Source organism: Biomphalaria glabrata, chromosome 2, assembly GCF_947242115.1.
Source record: "Biomphalaria glabrata chromosome 2, xgBioGlab47.1, whole genome shotgun sequence".
Lineage (NCBI taxonomy): Eukaryota > Metazoa > Mollusca > Gastropoda > Planorbidae > Biomphalaria > Biomphalaria glabrata.
The window spans coordinates 34,058,127-34,076,340 of NC_074712.1; the positions used below are offsets into that span (position 1 = coordinate 34,058,127).

Sequence of the window (18,214 nt, forward strand, 5' to 3'; positions counted from 1 at the left end):
CTTTCGGTTATGGAACTAATGAAACGCCAAAATCCTTTAAGATACAGAAAAAAATGCTTCCATATTTCAGTTAGAGAAATGCTCAATTGAGCCAAGGGAAACAACTTACATTTCTAGTGCTTTATTAAATCCTCTGATAAAACGATTTCTCTTTAACCCTCTACACTGTTTTGTGACATTAATAGTACATGATATACACAAAATGTGGACATAGAAATGCAACCTTCTTAGCCTTACACTTTTACTGGCACCCCTCTGGCGTATTATGCTTAAATATAACAAGTTTGTGGTTGGCAGCATAGTGGACATTTTTAAAAACTACGCATCCACTTTTAATCAATGTTTATAGAAGGTCAGATGACTAACATGTATATTAATAGATCTATATCTTTTTTAGAGATAAACATTCTCTCACAAGTTTGAAAAATGATCAAGTTTCATTTTTATTAGCGGCCACCGAAAGGGGAAAAGACGCTATTAGTTTGTGTGAAATGTCTGTCCGTCCGTACGTCCCGTTTAGATCTCGTAAACTAGAAAAGATAGTGAGAATCTGACATCATAATATTTTAGTCCATTCAAAGTTCTGATGCAACGGCTACGTTTTTCTTTTCTAAAAGCGAAAAATCTAATTTTTGAAGTCACTTATGCAAGCAGTTTTTTTTTAATTAAAATAAATCACTTTTACAACTATTCACTAATAATAGTAACGTGCACGGGAGGCTCTTCAGTAGGAGAGATGACTATTACCATATTTCTAACACATTTATGTAAATGTTGTTTTTTTTTACTTTTATATTGCTACGTTATGTAAGTTAGTTACTACTAACTAGTAAATTTATCCAAAAATAATGTTTACTGTTTTTAAAGAGAAAAAAAATCCATATAGTATGCATATAAGTATGCATATAAGTAGGACATAATTTAAACAACAATTAATAAGTAGGTTTTCATATTATCGCATGAACAGCATTGCAACAATAGAACTGTAGAACACTTTACTAAAGAAAATTTTTATTTTTTTACGGAAATGTTTTTTTTTCATTTTTTATTTTTTAGGATTTGAATAAGAGATTGTCCCTTTACAAAACAATTAGATCAATTAGGTATTCATTGTACAACATCAGTTAGGCCAGGTTCACATTTAACTTTACATTTACTTTTACCTATCCTTTGGTCTGCTGGACAGCTGGGGTACCACAAAATATCTGTCAACCTTCTTTCTCCATTCTTCTCTGTCATTTGTCTTTGATAGAATTTAATTCTGATGTTCTTTCTGAAAATATTGATACCTGCCTTTTTACCTGCCTGGGTGGACCACTTCGGGTTGCCGATTTTGAGTTTGTGTCTCCACATAAACTGTCTTTGTAACCTTGTTTTAGAATGAAATCATTAGACAATTATGAGAATAATGAATAGTTAAAAATTATATATATATATAAACAAGGCTAGAAAGAAAGTGCAAAATATCAACAACCACAACCAGGGCCGGTCTTAGGCTACTGCAACCAATGCGGCCGCAGTGGGCCCCGCACTTTCAGAGGCCCCGCGCGATGCGAATTCTAGGTGTAAATTATTAAATGAAACCATTTTAACTTATTATTAAAGGGTTCCTGGAATTCTCCTGACATTATAAAATTTATGAAAAAGTCATGAAAATTTTCTTGAAATTATTAAAATCTTCTGAAAACTGATGCAAATCTCCTTAAAACAGACAAATTGTCATTTCGGGGTGTCTTTCTTATTTGCTACAGACGTTGCTTCAAAAAAGAAGATGATACATTCAATATGGACAACGGCAATCTTACTCGCGATTAAAAAAAAAACTAAAACGAAACGGCTTTGTCAGTTTTTATTTAATAAAAATGTAATAATAAGCCGAATTTTAACCAAAACAAGAAGTTCAAATACTTAATTTACTTTAATAGTCACTGGCATACAAATCTAAATATAAATCTATCTCGACCTCTTCGAAAAAAAAAAAAGCGATATTTTGCTAGTCGATAGTAACTCTAAGAGGCAGATCTGAATGTTTATCGGCTTTTTGTTGGAAAACTACTATCTACTGTTGATGGCTCGTAAAGTTAATTTGACAGTGATTTTGTACTTAGTAAATAAAATAAAAGACGAATTTATTTTCTAATACTAAATCTTAAAATTTTCACTTATTATCCTTATCACAACGAAAATTAGGCCCCGCTCAATCCGTTTCGCATAGGGCCCCGCAACCTCTAGGACCGGCCCTGATCACAACATTATCTCCTTCAATGCAAAAAAAAGTCCTGTTGCAAATAATAGTGTATTGTTAGGCCCACTAAGGACAGGAAGGACATGCTACCACAGGTCACGGAGGACATTATACCCCAAGCCTATGAATGCTATTATTATTACATTTTTATTATTGTTAAGCGTTCAATGAGCTAATTAATAAAATATGGATAAATGTAATCATGGCCTAACAGATGATATTGAATAATTATGTAATTGTTTTTTTTTTTTTTTTGAAGGGCTAATATCTGATTAAAGGCATCAAGGAAGAAATTCCAAATTGAATATGAATATTGCACACTTCATCTGTCACGTGTATAGTATGAAACACAACTTTAAATTGTATGGTTTAATATACATACTTAATAGATTCTTTCTATTTGAAAACAAAAGTAAACACTTTATTAAAAGTGTAGTAGCATTTATATAAAAGAAAACACTTAATTTAGTTCCCCTTTCAGACCTTGTGGTCTATAGGTCATTAGGTCGGACAATGTATAGGTCATCTGGGAGACATTGAAAGTGATGATCAATGAGTATATGGAAATAATCATCAGGACCAAGAAGTTTATAGTTTAGATTATATTCTTATTATATTCATATTATATTCTTATTATAAATTCGATTATTACTACCTTTGAACCTTTGTATAGTGTCACAAGAAGTGGTCAAAGCTGTTCAATGCTGTTGAGACTTGTTTCTGAAGAAAGAATTTATCACAGGGGCCAGAAATGAGAGATCGGATGTTCACCAGTCCCTCAGATCGAAGGTTCATCATCAACTAATCATCTGTATATATAATTCTCTACGTCGCCCAACCATGCGGTATACCTTGCACGCACGCAGACTCTCTAACACTCCTCCCGATGTAAACACAGCTACATGAGGCTCTATATGGGGGTTATTAAATATACTAACATACAATAATTAATAAGCTTCTTGAGCCATTGAATTCACTCTTGAGTAGGTCTACATCTATTATAATAGTACCTAGACTCTAGATCTAGATCTAAATATATGTAGGCCTACAACCAAATGTTTTTTATTAAAAAAATGGAATTAGATCGATTAGTTATTTTGATAGCTCCATCCATGCTATGTTTACATTCACGCATTCGCTTTCATATAGCATTATTATTTCGTTTTATTGTTTCCAAAACACTCTCAGTGACTATATCGACAGTGATACGCAAATTAAGACCCGCGGGTATCGGGTAATATATGGCTAGTTTATTCATATTTGTTTAGCGAGATCATGGCTCCTTGAGCAACTGCAAGGTTACCCCTGCCATTGGGACTTCAGCAAGTACTGCGTATTTTTTTACTGTACCGCAACAAAGTCGTTGGATGCGACAACATGGGGAACGTCATGGAGAATGGTACAGTGCTTTGCAAGCCTTTCTTTTAAGCGTGCTCACTATGTGGGATCTATCCAGTCTTTAAGCTTGTTGACCATGTGGGATCTATCCAGTCTTTAAGCTTGCTGACCATGAGGGATCTATCCAGTCTTTAAGCTTGCTGACCATGTGGGATCTATCCAGTCTTTAAGCTTGTTGACCATGAGGGATCTATCCAGTCTTTAAGCTTGCTGACCATGTGGGATCTATCCAGTCTTTAAGCTTGCTGACCATGTGGGATCTATCCAGTCTTTAAGCTTGCTCATCATGTGGGATCTATCCAGTCTTTAAGCTTGCTGACCATGTGGGATCTATCCAGTCTTTAAGCTTGCTGACCATGTGGGATCTATCCAGTCTTTAAGCTTGCTGACCATGTGGGATCTATCCAGTCTTTAAGCGTGCTGACCATGTGGGATCTATCCAGTATTTAAGCTTGCTGACCATGTGGGATCTATCCAGTCTTTAAGCTTGCTGACCATGTGGGATCTATCCAGTCTTTAAGCTTGCTCACCATGTGGGATCTATCCAGTCTTTAAGCGTGCTGACCATGTGGGATCTATCCAGTCTTTAAGCTTGCTGACCATGTGGGATCTATCCAGTCTTTAAGCTTGCTGACCATGTGGGATCTATCCAGTCTTTAACTTGCTGACCATGTGGGATCTATCCAGTCTTTAAGCTTGCTGACCATGTGGGATCTATCCAGTCTTTAAGCTTGCTGACCATGTGGGATCTATCCAGTCTTTAACTTGCTGACCATGTGGGATCTATCCAGTCTTTAAGCTTGCTGACCATGTGGGATCTATCCAGTCTTTAAGCTTGCTGACCATGTGGGATCTATCCAGTCTTTAAGCTTGCTCATCATGTGGGATCTATCCAGTCTTTAAGCTTGCTGACCATGTGGGATCTATCCAGTCTTTAAGCTTGCTGACCATGTGGGATCTATCCAGTCTTTAACTTGCTGACCATGTGGGATCTATCCAGTCTTTAACTTGCTGACCATGTGGGATCTATCCAGTCTTTAAGCTTGCTCACCATGTGGGATCTATCCAGTCTTTAAGCTTGCTGACCATGTGGGATCTATCCAGTCTTTAACTTGCTGACCATGTGGGATCTATCCAGTCTTTAAGCTTGCTGACCATGTGGGATCTATCCAGTCTTTAACTTGCTGACCATGTGGGATCTATCAAGTGCATTATTTTCTCAACTGTTCGTGTATACCCTAAAAGTGGGCGACCGGGAAACTTACAGGACGCCCTGGTTCCTTCCTTGTTCACATAGCCTTTCGTCTCTTCTGGTTGTTTCCATGAGAGGGCCACGTTGACGAACCTCAGCACTTTTGATTCAGTTTGTCCTTCTGCTGTTACATAACGAAGAAAACATGATCTCTACCTTGATTTGAGAAAGGCAACGTTACAAACGTGACTCCTGATAGTTTTTCTCGTCATAGCCTAAAGTATGGTGTGGCTATCATTGATTCAACCTTGAAACTTGATTTAAATTTCTTAAAAAAAAAACAACAGGGAGATAACTCAAGACAAGGGGAATAACTTAAAGTACAGCCCACGTATTCAATACTTTTTAAAATCCTCTTGTTTAAAAAAAAAAAGATGATCATATTGGGTTTTAGATTTCTTTCTTAAAAGTTCCCAAAAGTTCCAAATTTCAAAATGAAAAAAAAAAAGGGTTGTGTTACAAAAAATAAAAAACAGGTTTCGTGGTGTCAGCTTGACATAATGATAAATCGTGACTTTTACATTTTTACATTATGTTGTAATTCTGGGTAAAAAGTCCATTCTTATAAAAATCAACAATATTAAATTACAAGTTGTTATGCTTTCTTTTGTCTATAATTTTATAAGATTATCATATTTCTTTCGTAATATCTACGTTCAAGTATTTCATTGCTTCTCTTTTTAAATTTGTCAGCGTTCTATCTTATTATCTCATACAGTCCAGACGTTCCTTCCGTCTAGTTCACAAACTCCACCTGCTGGGTGTGTGTCTACGAAGTGGTCAAGGTGGAAAATAATGTCCAAGAGACGATGAAGGGTTGTAGGGTTGTAGCGACATCCAGCTACAGGATGTCAGGTCTTTGTCTTCCAATTCTTATACACACACACACACTATGTCCTTCTTTTCTGTTGAGTAAGAATATAACACCAAGTCCGAGATGATAAGATCAGTATCATGTCCTGAGTCTGTACAGCATTGTAGAGCTTTATATAGCAATGTAGAACTTTATATAGCAATGTAGAACTTTATATAGCAATGTAGAACTTTATATAGCAATGTAGAACTTTATATAGCAATGTAGAGCTTTATATAGCAATGTAGAGCTTCATATAGCAATGTAGAACTTTATATAGCAATGTAGAGCTTTATATAGCAATTTAAAACTTTATATAGCAATGTAGAGCTTTATATAGCATTGTAGAACTTTGTATAGCAATGTAGAACTTTATATAGCAATGTAGAACTTTATATAGCAATGTAGAACTTTATATAGCAATGTAGAACTTTATATAGCAATGTAGAACTTTATATAGCAATGTAGAGCTTCATATAGCAATGTAGAACTTTATATAGCAATGTAGAGCTTTATATAGCAATGTAGAACTTTATATAGCAATGTAGAACTTTATATAGCAATGTAGAACTTTATATAGCAATGTAGAGCTTTATATGGCAATGTAGAACTTTATATAGAAATGTAGAACTTTATATAGCAATGTAGAAATGTCTATAGCAGTGTATAATATTAGCATGCACTGAAAAATGTAAATAATAATAAGCATGTGTTCCATGTTCCAATGTAGTGCAACAAATGAGAGACTAGGACTTCCATTCAAGTCTTTTCTAAATGTTTCTTGTTTCAACTAGAATTGTATAGTATCACAGTGTAATGAAGAAATTACGTTTTTACAAAGCTTATCTGTAGGCCTATGTATGTCTGCCTGGTACTAATATGTGTGCATAGTATTTACAAAGCTTATCTGTAGGCCTATGTATGTCTGCCTGGTACTAATATGTGTGCATAGTATTTACAAAGCTTATCTGTAGGCCTATGTATGTCTGCCTGGTACAAATATGTGTGCATAGTATTTACAAAGCTTATCTGTAGGCCTATGTATGTCTGCCTGGTACAAATATGTGTGCATAGTATTTACAAAGCTTATCTGTAGGCCTATGTATGTATGCCTGGTACAAATATGTGTGCATAGTATTTACAAAGCTTATCTGTAGGCCTATGTGTGTCTGCCTGGTACAAATATGTGTGCATAGTATTTACAAAGCTTATCTGTAGGCCTATGTATGTCTGCCTGGTACAAATATGTGTGCATAGTATTTACAAAGCTTATCTGTAGGCCTATGTATGTATGCCTGGTACAAATATGTGTGCATAGTATTTACAAAGCTTATCTGTAGGCCTATGTATGTCTGCCTGGTACAAATATGTGTGCATTGTATTTACAAAGCTTATCTGTAGGCCTATGTATGTCTGCCTGGTACAAATATGTGTGCATAGTATTTACAAAGCTTATCTGTAGGCCTATGTATGTATGCCTGGTACAAATATGTGTGCATTGTATTTACAAAGCTTATCTGTAGGCCTATGTATGTCTGCCTGGTACAAATATGTGTGCATAGTATTTACAAAGCTTATCTGTAGGCCTATGTATGTATGCCTGGTACAAATATGTGTGCATAGTATTTACAAAGCTTATATGTAGGCCTATGTATGTCTGCCTGGTACAAATATGTGTGCATAGTATTTCTCCCACTTCCCATTCTCGGACCACGTTTAAACTTTGCACAATTATTCTTTTGCTCCTAAAACATGAATGAATGAAAAAATTGACCACTTATTTTATCAATTAGTCGTAGTTAACTAATTTTTTTTTATATAGAAATAGTACTAGTTAAGGGGAGATAATTAGGTCGTAGTCTACAAATGTCAAAACTAACAATAGATTACTGTAAAACCTTCTATTTTTATATGCACTTCGCTCCAAAATGTACATCCCTATCGATCTAGAGAGACTCGAGCTCTCAAGTGCAAATTCAAGTCGAGTAAATATTTTCTTAAATTGCTTTGTAAAAGCCAGCTCGTAATATTTCATGTACTACAAATGTCCTATAGATAATTTCTACCTGGACATCCCTTAACCCTTACAAATAAACATAATTGCAAGTCTTTTACCAAATAGAGTGGTGCTTTAAACATGGATAGGTTGTTAAAACTGAAAAGATTTCAATAACATACTTTTCTTTGCCTGCCGTGTTAGATCTCTTAATCTTAATAGCTTCACAATCAATGACTTATCCTAGAAACACAATGTCCTGTCATAGAGACACAAGGTACTAGCATTCAAACACAATATTTGAACATCCAAATACTTGTCCTTTAATGCAAACAAATGTCCTAGAATATAAACACAATGTCTTAACATATAAATAAATGTCCCAGTCTATATACAAAATGTCAGATTCTACTTACACGAAAACAGAAACCAAAAAAATAAAAAAAAAAAAAAAAAATAAAAAAAACTAAACATTTTTATATATTATAGTAAGCAAAACAAAATGTATTATCTCTTGGTTCTTAACCTGATTCATTCTTATCCTGTTTTATTCTTATGCTAATTTGTCCTTATTTTGATTTATTCTTACCCTGATTTATTTTTATTATGATTTATTCTTATTTTGATTTATTTTTATCATGATTTATTCTTATCCCGATTTGTTCTTATCCCGATTTATTCTTATCCCGATTTGTTCTTATCCCGATTTATTCTTATCCCGATTTATTCTTATCCCGATTTATTCTTATCCCGATTTATTCTTATCCCGATTTATTCTTATTCTGATTTATTCTTATCCCGATTTATTCTTATCCCGATTTATTCTTATCCCGATTTATTCTTATCCCGATTTATTCTTATCCCGATTTATTCTTATCCCGATTTATTCTTATCCCGATTTATTCTTATTCTGATTTATTCTTATCCCGATTTATTCTTATCCCGATTTATTCTTATCCCGATTTATTCTTATTCTGATTTATTCTTATCCCGATTTATTCTTATCCCGATTTATTCTTATCCCGATTTATTCTTATCCCGATTTATTCTTATCCCGATTTATTCTTATCCCGATTTATTCTTATCCCGATTTATTCTTATCCCGATTTATTCTTATCCCGATTTATTCTTATCCGATTTATTCTTATTCTGATTTGTTCTTATTCTGATTTGTTCTTATTCTGATTTGTTCTTATTCTGATTTGTTCTTATTCTGATTTGTTCTTATTCTGATTTGTTCTTATTCTGATTTGTTCTTATTCTGATTTGTTCTTATTCTGATTTGTTCTTATTCTGATTTGTTCTTGACATTCATTACAACGACATAGCAGCGAGTCAATAATTCCAAGAGTAGACTCCGTTACGTCAAGAGATCAATACCTTAATGACAACGTCTATGGCTCAACTTAAGCGACACAAATCTCTACGTCAATGATTTATTAATTGTCCCCCGTGTGACGTCAACAGACAGTTTCTCGAATGTCTTTCGAGAGGTGCAGTCATTAAATAATCGAATTCTTTCAGAGCAGCCATTTTCTCAATTACTTTTTTCCTTTCTCTAGAATTCGGTGTGAAGGTCATTTCAATTGGTGTGGCTGGGTCACTACATTTCAATTGGTGTGGCTGGGTCACTACATTTCAATTGGTGTGGCTGGGTCACTACATTTCAATTGGTGTGGCTGGGTCACTACATTTCAATTGGTGTGGTTGGGTCACTACATTTCAATTGGTGTGGCTGGGTCACTACATTTCAATTGGTGTGGCTGGGTCACTACATTTCAATTGGTGTGGCTGGGTCACTACATTTCAATTGGTGTGGCTGGGTCACTACATTTCAATTGGTGTGGCTGGGTCACTACATTTCAATTGGTGTGGCTGGGTCACTACATTTCAATTGGTGTGGCTGGGTCACTACATTTCTGATTTCATGTGGGTTTGTTTTCTCTTTTTATCTATTCTTCTACTCTTCATCTCCACAGAACTAGATCTGATACATAACTAGATCTGATAAGGTTGTCTTCTCTTGTCCTATCTCATGTTACGAATCTCGAATATCTGTTTGAAATCATTTTTTATTCAGCATCTGGGCTCTTAAAATGGTAATGGGTCGTCTCTAGTGGACCGCTTCGAACCTGATGAAAGATGGTTGAGTTAAATTATTCCATTTGACACAAATGTAACGCAGCTGCATGTTAATTATAGGAATTGATTTATATTTATATATATAAAACTTGTTTTTAAATCATGAAATAGACTCTCGTAACTCAACATCACAAAGTTAATCATAAGAATTATATATTATTGTTTAAATGTAAGGCCCATAACTGTGATATTGTTTTGAACGTGCCTTCTTTCCCCTTTATAGGGTGGAACTAAATACCACGTAACTATAGACCGAAATATCTTATAGCTAGACTGGACTTGTAGGTTTTTTTAACACTACTAAAAAATGTCGTGAACATTTATTAAAAAGTTGAAACAAGGCGTTGTTTTGTAAAGTAGATATAGGGAGTGAAGTATCGTTTTTTCGACCCTAACCTATGTAACATATTGTAATAACTTAAGTGAGGCAGCTCAACGAGGCACATATATCTTTATTTACAAGACATCACAAGTTCATAAAACATCATCTTTCTTAGACACGATTTCTCCATATTGGCTCTCTACTTGGGCGGAAATCGTTAGTCTCCTCATGTCAACATCCTGTTCTAGTTTGGTTACTAGAAGTGCGTATCTCTGCACTAGCCTGGATGGTGGTGCGCATGGCAAAGTCATAACATTGCCCCCTTCTTAGCACTTTTCGACCCGAAAAGAAACACTGCAGTGGAGCTTTGACAGTTCAGGTGGAGGTCGATCGGTGGGAACCACAGACGTTAGGGTGCCTGTTGCCCACAAAGCCACCTGCACAGTTTCCCGTGGTCATCGCTTCCTCTTCTTCCAGTTGGCCAGTCTACGCTTGAGGCGATATCGTGGTCGCTGCTTCGACCTCATGACGATAGTCGCTGATGCCAGCCAGCTGACACATTGAGAGTTAGTGGAGGTCAGGGTTGCCAGCCACGTAACACAAATGGATGTTGTGGCGATCACCGTAGATTCCAGGGTTGTTGTTCTAAGACGCTGAGTCAGCGGACCCTTTCCATGGACGTGTTGTGACACAGTTGGAGGCCCACAGCTAGCCATGGTTTCAAGCACATAGTCTTTCTCAGCTTCATCTGTAAGGTATGCCCATGAAGCATCCTTGTAATGTTCATCCACCACTACATCAGGTTTCGCTGGGATTAATTCACCACCGTTCAAGTCAAGTCACTCTCACTGATGTGGGCAGAAGTACACATTTCTGTCAAGTTCAGATCTTGTAGCTGGGTTTCTTGGCATGGGCACTGTCCCCGCAGGACGCCGCATATACAGTTCATGTCAAACGCCTGGATGCAGTTGCCAAGTATGGAGCTCTCTCTTATGCCGCTGCCAAAGTCAAATTCGTTGTTTCTGCCTCGGCCATTGTTGGGGCCCGTATTCGCAATTTCACCCGACGACATCCAAGGCAAGGAATCAGAAACGGTCTTGAGGCTTTCATGGTTTGAGTTCTTATCAAAGGTACTGACAGATAAACAGAGGTCTTTAAGGTCCACAGCAGCCAGCTTGGACGCAGACCCAACGTTGTCTTGATCTGTCCGGCTCGTTGCAGGTATACCAGGAACAAAAGTTTCAGGCTCATAACAGACTTTTCTAGTTTCTTCATTTGTTTCTTTTCTTTCAATTCTGTATATCCCATTGAGATCGCCGCATCAATCGTTGTCACGTTTCTCGCCATGAAAGTCATCCCCGCCAGACTTGCCCACAACACAGTCACAGACAGCGCTCCAATCCCCAGCGCCTCCATCACCACTGTTTGTGCAGCCACAGTCCTGACCAGGCAACTGCTCCGTCCCTAAAGAGTTTATTCCTCCTTTTGCTTGCGATACAATTTTATCACTTTGGTCTATTTGGCCTTCTACTTGCAATACACTTTCATCAACTTTGTTCAACATTATGTTCCTGCTCATGTTCAGTTGTTCATCAAATGCATCCAAAAAGTCCTGGATCTTGCCAATGAACTCTACAATCCCAAGTTCAATTTCAAAAGTGTAGGTCTCCGGATCTTCTTCTTCATTGATCAGAGCTTGCCTCAGACGAGCCGTGAGCGTTTCCCTGCTACTGAGGGATTTTAAACCTCGGTCCCGAAGCTCTTGTCTTATCTCTTTAATTGAGAGCTGATGTAATAGCTTCAAATATGTCATGATTGTAGTCAAAGCCTACCTCCTCTCGTTGAGTTGCCTATAATCCCACTTCTGACACCAATTGTAATAACTTAAGTGAGGCAACTCAACGAGGCACATATATCTTTATTTACAAGACATCACAAGTTCATAAAACATCATCTTTCTTAGACACGATCTCTCCATATTGGCTCTCTACTTGGGCGGAAATCGTTAGTCTTCTCATGTCAACATCCTGTTCTAGTTTGGTTACTAGAAGTGCGCATCTCTGCACTAGCCTGGATGGTGGTGCGCATGGCAAAGTCATAACAATATAATTTAATGTTTAGATCTAGGTCTAGATCTAGTAATTGATCATCAAAAACCAAGAGAACTCTTGTCTGATAATTATTATTTTGCAATTTACATATACATAATATAGAAAGATCTAGGTAATCTTGGATGGCTGCCTGGTCGTGCGGTTTGCGCGCTGGACTGTCGTTCGGATTTATCGACGGTCGAGGTTTCAAACCCTGCCCGCTCCCATCCCTTGTCGTCCTGCGGGAGGTTTGGACTAGGAAGTAAACTATCTTCAACTCTGAAGGAACATCCGAATTATGTAAAAAATTTACAACACATTTTACAAACATCTATTTAAATGTACATATGATGATTAAAATCAACATACATGAATTATTTCGATCTAGATTTTTGAAACATTATCTCAATGGAAACTAACAGGAAATGGTTTTGTTTCCTATATTTCCGTGAATATAATTCTCTCATTAATAACCTAGTCTAAAAAAAAAATCAGAGAAATCAGTTTGCATTATTTCTAAACTTTGAAAACTAAAGATCATTACTTTTCTAAGACAGTAAAGATTTATTTTCCTAGATTTGGGGCGACTTTCCTTACTGCTTGAAAAAGAGCTACGTACATAAAAATCTCTCTCTCTCTCTCTCTCTGTCTCTGTCTGTCTCTCTCTCTCTCTCTCACTCTCTCTCTCTCTCTCTCTCTCTCTCTCTCTATATATATATATATATATATATATATATATATATATATATATATATATATACTAGACATATGTTACCCGCGACCCGCGGGTCTTTATTTGCGCATTACTTTCGATATAGTCACTGAGTGTTTTGTAAACAATTAAATGAAATAATAATGTAATAAGTAAAGCGAATGTGTCAATGTAAAAATAGTGTAAGTGAAGCTATCAAATCAAAATAGCTAATAGGCTTAAATCCATTTTTTTTCAAATTAAAACATTTGTTTGTAGGCCTACATATATTTGATTAAAATTTGAGATGAATAGACTGAATTTTGTATGTTCATGTGTATAAAGTATAAAGTAGATCTTGAGGTAGACATAGATCTAAATCTACACTAATCTAGAGTTAAAAATTGGCTTTTATAGAGTTCATTCTGTGCTGCGCATGCGTGAACTTTTTTCATGAATGAATATAGGCCTATCTCAACACTCAACACGGCCACGCAGCTTTAGCGAACAGCGAACGAATGTATTAAAAATGCTTTAGAAAAACAAATTTGAATGTTAATTTGATCAAAATATGAAATGAATGGACAATAATTAGTATGTTTATGTGTTAAAGCATAAAACTATCTTTGCGATATCTTAGAGTTCAATAAGAGTTTTAGACCTAGGCCTAGGAATAGACTCAGTGACTCAGTAGAGAGATGTGTTAATCACTGTTAATGTGTAACCATTTGGTAATGTCTAATGAAAGGATGTTCGCCAGACATTACCCGCGGCCTGCGGGTCTAAGTTTGTGTTTACTAATCTAGTGGATTGGATTTAGATGTATGTTAAACTTAACTAATGATCCTTTCAAGTTTTTTCTCTTTCGCTACGAAAATAAAATTAGGTTTGCGAAAATGGGATTATGAAATGAAAAGAGCGATAGCTTTGTTAAATGAATGGGATTATAAAGTGAACAATTAAACGAAATAATCTTTAGTACGCGATTCATGAATGAATATAGACTATTTTTAGATCTAGGCCTATCTCAACTTCGCTTCGCAGCTTTTGTAAACGAATGTAGCTTTAGAAAAGCAAATTTGAATGTTTATTTGATCAAAATATGAAATGAATGGACTTTAATTAATATGTTTATGTGTTAAAGTATAAAACTATCTGTGCGAAGAGAAGTTTTATCATCTTAGAGTTGAATTAGAGTTTTAGATCTAGGGATGGGATTATAAAGTAAACAATTAAACGAATTAATTTTTAGTACGCGATTCATTACGGTATTGTCTAATGAAAGAATGTTCGTCAGCAAATCTGTAGTCACAGATATAAGGAACTAATTTATGTAAAAAATGCTTTTGAAACACAAAATTGAAGGTTAATTTTATTATATAATGAAATCAATGGACCTTCTTTTGTATTTTCATGTGTCAAAGTAAAAAACTATCTGCGCAAAGTGTATTTCTTAAAATTAGATCTAGGTCTAAATGATCCTTTCGATCTTTTCTCATGTCAACATTGTAGACATCGCCTAGATCCATAAAATACTATAGCTGTAATAGAGTCGGACAACTTTTTTTTTTTTTTTTAAGGGTCTTAAGTTTGTTTTAGGGCTACAATACATACACTACAGTCTAAGTTAGTACCAAAGGAACATTGCTGCCTAGTTTTATCAAGATTGGTCAAGCGGTTTTGATGTCTATAAGTAACATACATACATACATACACCTCACATTCTACTTTATAATATAGATATATATATATATATATATATAGGTATGTGAAATGATCAATCGCGGATAAGAATTTGTTTCCGATTTCCAGTTTAGATATAATATTATGTCTATGCACGTAACTTTGGTCATTTTCACTTTCTCAAAGTCTTGGTAAATGTAATAATTTGGTAAGCTCAGATGTTTCTGCGCCTTGACTCGGTCTAGTACGACAAAAGTGAACAGGACTTGTAGATGTCGTGATTTGGTCTTCAAGTCGCTACATTTTATTCATGATACAATTTGATAAAACAAAATGATTACGGTACAAAAGGCTCATTACTGGGACAAAACAACGAAAACATCTGGTACAATTTGTTCTGTAATACTCAAGAGTGGACAGACTACCAACATTTTAAAATATTACTAACAGTGTGATTTGTTGAAGAGTTAGGGTTCTCCGGCTGAGAGGCCATGCTTCTTTGATGAGATCAATGGGGGTCTCTTTGTCAAGACGTATTAGGTTTCAATTTGTAAGACCCAATAAGTCTCTTTAGGTAAAAACCAAATAGGTATCACTTGGTAGGGCCTAGTAGGTCTCTATGGGTAAGACCAACATGTCTCTCTTCGTAAGACTAAGACTGCTTTATTGATCCTTATATGATATTTGTTTGATTACAAAGACTCTCTTTTTTCAAACATAAGACCAAATAGGTCTCTAATCGTAAGACCAAAAAAGTCTTTGTAAAACTAAATAGGTCTTCTGTATAACGAATTTTTTTAAAAAATTAAAACTTCAGCATAAAAGTAAAAAAAAAAAAAAGTGACGTAATTTTATTGATGTTTTTTGCAATGACTTTGGATCACTGGCGGATTCAGAACTTTGGAGTGGGGGGCGATTTTTTTCCAAACCCTAACCCTAACGTCCAGTAAACCCTAACCCTATGCATAAACGTGGGTACAGCATATATATATATATATATATATATATATATATATATATATAGATAGATATATATATATTCGATATATGATAATAAAATAAGACTGTTTCTCAATCTTCGGCGAAAAAAAAAGAAAAAAAAAAAGAGTCTTGTTGAGGCCTTTCTCTTGCAAGCTTGGAAGTCTGGGAGAGTGCTGTAAAATTACTCAGTGGGGTTCGGGGCGAAGCCCCGACGCCAAAAGCGTTTTCTTGCATTTTTCACGGCTAAAACGCATTCTCCTGACATCTTCAGCTCATTATTTATTAGTGGGGTTCGGAGCGAAGCCTCGATGCTAAAAGCGTTTTCTGGCATTCTTCACTGCAGTAACGCATTCTTCCGACCTACAGCTCATTATTCATTCTATTATAAAGGACCTTTTGAAAAATGTGAAAAAATATTCTAATATGAATTTATAGTCCCTTAATGCATTGCAAATAAAACTGATTTGTTCTTTGAAAAGATAAGATACCCCACATATTTAGATTAAGGCTTTGAGGATCGCCGCCGAAAAAAAAAATTATTCGATAAATAATATTCAATAAAATTCAAGTATAAATTGTGAGTTATAGTCCTAAATTTATTTAACTAGAAAAATAAGAGATAGAGTAAAGGTTGGAAAAGGGCGACTAGGAAAAAATTATCTGGCTTTTGAACTCATCTCAACCGTGACTGTTATATTGAAAAATTTCGTTTGAATGATAACTTTTCCAAAGCAAAGTCTTTCTTAATTAAAATAGTTATGATAAATTCATGTGAAATTACACAAACTCTGTCTGGAAAGGGGAAGGGCGGTAAAATCCTCGCTCCTTTTTATAATTTCTGCTAAAGATTGCATTTTGCATTAAAGAATAGGGGTTGGGCGACTCGATATAAGAATTTACTTTATAGCATATATAAATTATATTAGTGACAGATTTTTTTAATTTTGTAATTTCTCACTATATACAAAAAGAAAAAGTATTGGTTTGTCCGATGGGGGGAAGGGGATTGCATGTATCGCACTTCCACCTGTTTATATTATATAGATATTCGACTTATTTGGTTCACATACTATGATTTCTCCATAAAAGTAGGACCGCCCCCTCCCCACACACACAAAGGGTTTAGATGGGAAGGGCAGTAGAGGTATTCGTTTCTACCCTTCCAATCGGCCAACAGGTGAACGACATAATATAAAGACCGGTTAAAATACCAATAACAAGTATTAATCATATAGATACTTAATTGATTCTGTTAGCAATCTGTGATTTCTACAAATAAATAGGACCGCCCCCCCACTCGAAAGTTTATGGGGGGCCGGGGGGCGGATTGATGCCATCGCCCCCTCCCCACCCTACCGAATCGGCCAACATACTAGAAAAGTGGTTCGAAATAATCTAAAATAGGTTGATATATAAATAATTAGTATATATTATTAACATAAGTAATAGATTCGTATACAAATTGTGTGAATTCTATACTAAAACTCATGACTTTGGATCCGCCCATGTTGGTAACTTTGCAATGACTTTGGATCCGCCCATGTTGGTAACTTTGCAATGACTTTGGATCCGCCCATGTTGGTAACTTTGCAATGACTTTGGATCCGCCCATGTTGGTAACTTTGCAATGACTTTGGATCCGCCCATGTTGGTAACTTTGCAATGACTTTGGATCCGCCCATGTTGGTAACTTTGCAATGACTTTGGATTCGCCCATGTTGGTAACTTTGCAATGACTTTGGATCCGCCCATGTTGGTAACTATGCAATGACTTTGGATCCGCCCATGTTTGCACTATTTTTAAATCTAAAAATGTTTTTCAGATTTGCTCCAACATAGCCAGAGATGGCTGGACCAGGATCTGGCTAACGGACAGAGCTGCGCCAGTAGCTTACGGGAACACCAGCGAAGGTTGGCAGTGGGTGGGCTATGATGACCCACAGAGCCTGGTTGGAAAGGTTTGTATTGCTTCTTATCTTAGTTGTTTGCTTTAGACTTTAGACCTTGTAAAGACTTTTGTCTTGGGCTTTGTCAGACCCAGTGGTAGCACATTGTGATTAGAGTGTTTTGATAAGCGAAACGTATCACCTGTCATTTCGAAAAGGAATTAAAGAACTCGCTTATTCTAAGAGTCACTTCGTTTCCATGTTCTTCTTTGATGTACTTCTTATATTTATTCTTAAACTGGTACTAAATTCACTTTGCAATTTTTAGGATCATTTAAACGGGTACTCTCTGAATTTCTCATGTTAACAGTGGCCAAGACTTCATTCAGCAGACTTAGCTTGTATTTAAATAGGCGATTTACATGATCTTTAGTGACCCTGTATTTGCAGCTGATGTACTGTAGTCTTTTAATGCCCAAGTGATAGCTGGTGATAGGAATGTAACATCCTTACCCAATACTTTTTTAAAAATCGCACACCCTTATGAAACCGTAAACCATATCATCTTTGAATGCCCCTTCCTAATCCACCTTAGGCAGACCCTACTTCCACTACAGCCCAACATAACCAACACCCTGTACGGCAGTGCTGAACAACTGAAGAGAACAGCACACT

At 35.9% G+C, this 18,214-nt stretch overlaps 1 protein-coding gene across 1 annotated transcript in view; it reads left to right on the top strand.

The window, feature by feature from the left end:
* LOC106079747 (chitotriosidase-1-like) overlaps positions 1-18,214 on the top strand; it is a 174,250-nt gene that overhangs the window by 72,078 nt on the left and 83,958 nt on the right. The window contains exon 8 of the mRNA XM_056020174.1: positions 17,477-17,611. Coding sequence (XP_055876149.1) covers positions 17,477-17,611 — 135 coding nt within the window. The remainder of the gene's footprint in view (positions 1-17,476; positions 17,612-18,214) is intronic.